This window comes from Gadus macrocephalus, chromosome 9 (assembly GCF_031168955.1).
Source record: "Gadus macrocephalus chromosome 9, ASM3116895v1".
NCBI lineage: Eukaryota > Metazoa > Chordata > Actinopteri > Gadiformes > Gadidae > Gadus > Gadus macrocephalus.
The window spans coordinates 13622430-13629252 of record NC_082390.1 but is presented as its reverse complement, the minus strand read 5'-3'; the positions used below and the strand labels follow the sequence as shown (position 1 = coordinate 13629252).

The 6823-nt window shown below is 43.2% G+C and overlaps 1 protein-coding gene across 2 annotated transcripts; it reads left to right on the top strand.

Annotated features, from left to right (window-relative positions):
• Positions 1-393: 393 nt before the first annotated feature.
• On the top strand, positions 394-6562 carry LOC132464492 (microtubule-associated proteins 1A/1B light chain 3B). Of its 2 annotated transcripts, none has more exons than XM_060060900.1 (4): positions 394-649; positions 3552-3607; positions 4808-4914; positions 5071-6562. In XM_060060900.1, the coding sequence occupies exons 1-4, from the start codon at positions 610-612 to the stop codon at positions 5246-5248; spliced, it is 381 nt and encodes a 126-aa protein (XP_059916883.1). In that variant the 5' UTR covers positions 394-609; the 3' UTR covers positions 5249-6562. The 2 variants fall into 2 exon arrangements, with proteins under 2 accessions (XP_059916883.1, XP_059916882.1); XM_060060899.1 differs by lacking the exon at positions 394-649 and adding an exon at positions 2558-2663.
• The last annotated feature ends 261 nt before the right edge of the window (positions 6563-6823 follow it).

The window sequence follows — 6823 nt, the reverse complement described above, 5'->3', positions numbered from 1 at the left end:
ACACATTTTTGCCTGTGGTTACGTAAATGGACTACCTGGCCTCTTCTGAAAGGACGAAAAACACATATGGCACATGGCCCCGTATACACAACTACTGCAACCCTACAAGGGGTTGGGGGACGCATGCTGGGACATGTCACTGATAAAACGCGCATCCACTTCTCACTGCACTAGTGCAGTGAAAGGCATTATGTCTATGTAGGCCATTCAAACCATACGTTTGAGCTTTTATTTTTTTAATAAATAGATCAATATAATATATTTATAGTTCTTTACAATTTTACGTTGCTTTACTGTTTATTCATTCAATATTTTCACTTCAATGAGACAGTATTTCCTTTGACATTGATTACCAGGGATTTATGGACCGAGGACAGCGTGACGTCAGAGACCAGCTGACCAAGTTGTTGTGCTGCTGAAAGCTGGTCCTCAGACGGCAACGCGACGAGGAAGCGAAGACATCAAACGACTTTTAAAATACGCAATTTCTCACTGACCATTTTATATTTTAGCAGTTTATATTTTTAATGCGTGAGTTATTGATATATTTTCCATAATTGTACAACCAACGCTTTCTTCAACCGTATAACTTGTTGACTTTGACGCAATATGCCTTCCGAAAAAACCTTCAAACAAAGAAGGACATATGGTAGGTAATGTTTCATCAAGCCTCTTTACATCCAGCCAATGCTTTCTGCTGGGACAACATCGGTACATATGTGTTTATTCCCTGCCGACGGTGTCACACTCTGTGTGTTTATTTGAGTATTTTATATTCAACTGAGTCATGGTGTTTGCCAGGCTTGTCTGCTGGTCTGTTTACATTTTATATTAACGTATGTTGGCTACATCTTGACTTGGTAGCCCATAAAAAGTCATCCACATAGTGATTTGGTAGGTTATGATCTCATTGGGAACTGTTGTGTCATCGAAAACATTAAAGGCACAACTTCTAAAGGATAACTGATCATAAACACATCAAAGCTTTAATCCATTTTGTTTGCACAATGTGTTATGAACGTGTGTGTATGAACGATCATCACATCGAGGTAGGTTGCATTAACGATAGGAGCTGAGAGCCACAAAACTGCATTAGAGGTTGTTTTTCCGCTTCACCCCACAGGCCTCCGTATTTGTGTGGTTGGAGAAAAACAAAGTGGTGTCGAAATGCAGAGCAGGGAGAGCTGCAGGATTGGGGGATGGGACTGGCGATGGAGGGGGGGGGGGGGGGGGGGGGAGTACACAAGTGCTACTGGCACGAAAGCAGCATATATAGACCTAGAGTTGACATGGTTCAGGTTTGTTGCTTGAATGCATTGGTTAGGTTAGCGTAAGCCAAAGTCAGTTTGGGTATTATGTTTCGGTTTCTCATCTGCCTGCCCCAGTTGAGGAGTGGCCAAGCGGTACACAACAGAGGCAAAAAAAGTATTACATTCAGTGCCAAAGTGTGTATATGTTTCACTTAAATATTGTCACTTGGATGGGTAGGAGAACATGTTTTTTAGGCCTACCTCCAGTTCCACAACATGACTAAGCCAACAGGTTACCAGCAATACCACACTAGGTATTACAAACTTCATAGTTCAGCCATGCGATTAGGTTCAATATTGAAATATGAACTTCATAATTACCAAGCAGTTATGCAAACAAATATGTTGATGACGTTGGAGCAATTCAAGTCTTTCCAGCCTTGCAAAAGGTGGGGATGTCATGAGACATCTGTGGAAACCACCTCGTATTCTCCTGGCTCAGTTTTTCCATGACTTCCATATTTAAATTTGACGGATGTATGGTGAGTCACACAGTGGAGCCACAAGATATGGAAAGTAGGGCAAAAAACCTATCACTATAAAGGCAAGCAAGAGATATTTTCATATTTTGACTTGTCATGGGCTGATCATCTGACAATGAGTTGATGTGGCATGTATTTTGCCATTATTGGCAAATAGGGATTCAAATGGCTGACATTTGTGTTTCATAGTATTGGAGAACTGTAATTTTGTTTTTCGAACTTTTCATTACATTTTATATCAACATGACAATGCAGTTATTGATGTTGTTGCACAGTTCAACCAACTAAATACTTTCTACAAGTGTAGAAACTATGTTTTATCTTTACTGTGGAATCATTTATTTAGGATTAGGTACAGATGGGCCAAATAAGGTCAAAATCCTGCCATGGGAGGGGCTTGCTGGTTGGTCAGATCGCCTTTTAATTCTACTGTAAACAAGACGTTGTGTCTATGACAGTGTGCGTGGCCAAGGCTTTGGGATTAAAGCAGTTCATATTCTGTTCAACTCCGAACAACGTAGTTTCATTTGGTGTTTTTAGGGGGAGTTAACTCAGTTCCTGCTCCTTGAAATGTAACGTGTATTATCTTGCTGTGTTGTAAGTAGACAAGAGGAACAGGGAATAGGTCATGGCCTAATTTGGTGCTGTTACTGCCCAAAAGGTCCACTATAGGACGTCTGAACTTTAAGAAAGCTCTGTACATATTAATTGTTACATAATGGGCAAACTCTGTGAGGTCTACCAAAGGTGCTACCTAGGATCTATCTGACCCTAGCGATTATGGTCTGTGGGCCTGAGAGACCAATGTTGGTACCTTTACATCTGAATGAAAAAAACGTATCCGGGTTCGTCTTCTCCTGTGTACTGGAAGGTACTGCAAGTGTTGATGATGAAGAGAAGGAATTTGATTTCTCCTACAAGTTACCTATTCATTTTTATCATCTGTCTGTTTGCACTGATGTGTCAACATGTTTATTCGTTTTTATTGCTGGTTGTTAACCTGTTTTGCTAATCGAGCCTTTTAGAGCTCGTAAGTCTGCCCCTTCCGGGAGACCCCAATGGGACCTCTGGGCTAGGAAAATTAGAATTGGTTTCAATGGAGAGAAAGTAATTATTTTCTGGTCCCAGTCTTTATATGCCCTGGATTACACTGATGTTTTCTTTTTTTATTTAAATTATAATTTTTCATGCAAAGAAAACAAAATCATTTTGCGAAGACTTTTGATAATGTTAGGTTTTGCCTAACATCACCCCTCGCTGCTCTCGACGTTAATGATATACGTCACCACCCCTCTGGTACAGACATGGTGATCTCTCTGCTCCACTTCTCCGCTTTTTTTCCAAGGGGAGGATAACGGCATCGAAAGAGGTGAAAACCATTATACGTCTGGGCATGTGGAGATTTTCAGTTATGCCGATGGGGAGATTGTCGGTCTTGTGCACGCCAGTCGCAGGGAGCGTGACGTCCCACACGAGACGTGTAGTCTCTCATTGTGTTTTCTCTACAGCCTTTAACTGAACAATTGCACAATAAACGGTCAAACTTTTGACCTTGAATTTGGATTCATATTATCATTTAAATCCACAAACAACATATGTGTTATCCAGGGCATATAAATAACTACTTTCTCTCCATTGAAACCCATTCATATTTTACAATCTCAAAGGTCCCATGGGGGTCTACCGGAAGGGGTGGACTTACGAGCTCTATTATATTAGCTAACTGCTCAATGTGATTTGTCCTGTGTTTTTCCAACAGAGCAGAGAGTGGAAGATGTGAAAATCATCCGTGAGCAGCACCCCAACAAGATCCCTGTAAGTTATGCATCCAATAACCATCAAACTGTGTTTTGTTATGTTAGACCACGGTAAGAGCCACATTACATTATAACAAACGCCAGTGTCCCAGGAATATAAAATGGAGTGTCTTTTAGTCATTCTAAAACATCCAAACAGACATAGTGGCATTGACCAGCTTCGTGACCACTGACACAGAAACCCTAAAGCGCTCTGATTGGCTGGTGGTCCCTGGTACCTGTGTCAGGTTGGTCTGGGGAGTCTGCGCTTTATCAACCGGTGTCTTTTGCACCTTGGGTTACACCTGCTCAACCTGGAGATAGAATATCACTGCAGCTCTCCATCTGCTCCCCCCTCCGTGATCATGCCCCCCCCCCCCCCCCCCTTCATGTTTCCCGTCTTTATTCTTGGGGGGGTTTGGACCACATGGTGTTCTGCTGCTCAGTGTAATATGACTCCACTCCACTCCACAGGACACAAGCCAGAGACAACGGCCACTCCTCTGTGTAGCTATAGCCCCTCCCCCTTCTCTGTAGCTATAGCCCTGGCCTCTTCTGTGTAGCTATAGCCCTGTCCCCTTCTCTGTAGCTATAGCCCCTCCCCCTTCTCTGTAGCTATAGCCCCTCCCCCTTCTCTGTAGCTATAGCCCCTCCCCCTTCTCTGTAGCTATAGCCCTGTCCTCTTCTCTGTAGCTATAGCCCCTCCCCCTTCTCTGTAGCTATAGCCCCTCCCCCTTCTCTGTAGCTATAGCCCTGTCCCCTTCTGTGTAGCTATAGCCCCTCCCCCTTCTATGTAGCTATAGCTTCGCGCCCTTTTGTGTAGGTATAGCTCCAGCCCCCCTCTGGAGCCCATATCAGCCTTCTTCATCAGCATATTTGTAAAGATCTACGAAGATCCAGATCACTACACACAGACCTGTACACTGTTCTGGTTGCAGAGGTATCCATCCTCCCTAAGTTTAGCAATGCATCACCTCTCCCAACTTATCCTTGATTGGTCGAACAGGCAACCTGGGTTGGGTTTTGCTTTTCGACAGAAAAATATTTAAATGTATCGAACCCACTTCAAGACACAAACCTTATTTTTTGCTTTTTGTTTTTTACTCATTTACACATGACTGGTGCATACAACGTTCTCTTTCCAGTTGATTGATAATACCTACTGCTATAACAAGGTTGAGAACAGCATGATAGCAATGTGTGTGTGTGTGTTCCCTAGGTGATTATTGAGCGGTACAAAGGAGAGAAACAGCTTCCCATCCTGGACAAGACCAAATTCCTAGTGCCGGACCATGTGAACATGAGCGAACTCATCAAGATCATCAGGTACAGTCTTCCTTCTCCCTCGTTTGTCTTTCTCTCTTTCTTCCTATCCCTTTGCCTTGCTCTCTTCCTCTGCCTTGTCTCCTGCTGCCCCCTGCAGCTGGTGTACCAGCTGACCTTCCCCCAGGTCTTCCTCCTGACCTTGTCTCCCCCCTGCAGGAGGCGTCTGCAGCTCAACTCCAACCAGGCCTTCTTCCTGCTGGTCAACGGACACAGCATGGTGTCTGTGTCGGCGGCCATCGCTGAGCTGTACGAGCGGGAGCGCGACCAGGACGGATTCCTCTACATGGTGTACGCCTCCCAGGAGACCTTCGGAACGACTGCCGCTGCCCAATGAACGGCTGCGGATCCGCGCCGCGACCCGGCCCCTGTGGCTGTGACAATGATGTTGATGAAGTCCCGACTCCCTCCTCCTTACGTCATTGTGTCATTCGGTAGTTCACTACGAGAAGTGGCCAATGGAGAGCTTGAAATCCCAATCTTCCACTGGTTATAATCTCGTGGGATCATTCGTTGTAGCATTGTGTTGGGCTCTGCCAGAGGGGCCGCTTGCTTCCGTCAACGCTACAACATCTGTAAACACACATACGTATATATATATATATATATATGTATACAGCACATACCATAGGAGATACTTGCGTTATGTCTTTCTGGGTTCCATATTTCATTGTACTCATAGTTAAACAAGAATATGCTTGATTCAACCTCCCGGGTGACCTTGAATGATCAGGATTCAGAATAGGGATGATGACATGATAAGTAGGATCAGACAGAGATTGCCATCTTCTTCTCTGCTTAATCTCCCTTCTGGGCCCTTTGTGTCTGTATGTTTGAGTTCCTACTTGGTCTATCTACGTTCCTTTGCTTGCTAATATTACACTTTGTTAAAATGAAACTGATTCTTCAGAAATAGATTTTTTTATTGGGAGATTGTGCAAAGGCATTTTTTGACAACATAAGGAGTGTCATTTTAATAGATGGTGGTTCTCTAAATGCACGTAATCCCATTGAATGGCAATCCCAATGTTCTTGAACTTTCAAGCGGAGACCTAGAATGTCTGTTGTGGTCCATGTCCTCTGAGAGACATGGTCTCTACCGCAGTTCGCAGAATCAAGAGGAGAAGTGCATAAGCTACCCTATTTACGAGTGTAAGCGGGCATGGACAAATCAGTTGGCATGTCTGGGTCTGGATAGACTAGAGGCTTGATTAGAGGCTGTATTTACCCATCGGCCCACCTGTTAGGTAAAGATTGCGCCATAGCACTTTACATGCTTCCCTTGCTCTGCTCACTTCCCTTCACTGGTTTCTCCCTGCCATTTGGGGTTGTGTCGCTTTTATAATTGCAGTATTTTTATCCATTTTGTTTGTTTTTTATTTAAGCTAATTTTACTTTTATGTACTATGTGTGACTCTCGCTGTTCCATGTGGAGTGTCAAGGTGACTAGTTTGCTAGTTCTGTCTTTCTGATTACCGATTAAATGCATTATATGTAAGTAACAGACACATTCACATTTCCTTTCGATGTAGTCTCTGTGCTTGCTGTTTTAAAAACATGTGCACGTTCAACACAAACGTACACAGTAACAACGCCCAGCTTTCGTATTTATGTTTGTATTTTTTCAACAATAAAAATGAAGAGTAAAAACTGTTTGGGGTCCCTGAAAAGCATGCTGAGGATAAACCTTTAATTTGTAATGTATGTTATCTTGAAACTACACAAGCCCTCAGTGGACTACAGCCCCCACAAAGCCACACTTCACAATGCTCATGCAGACCCCACTCAACTGTAAAATATTGTTTATTCTTTATGGTTGTCAGATTTGTCATTTTATGGTTAACAGATACCCGATGGTCAATGTGGTTATTTTATGTACATTTTGTATTATAAATACACAATTGGTAATTAT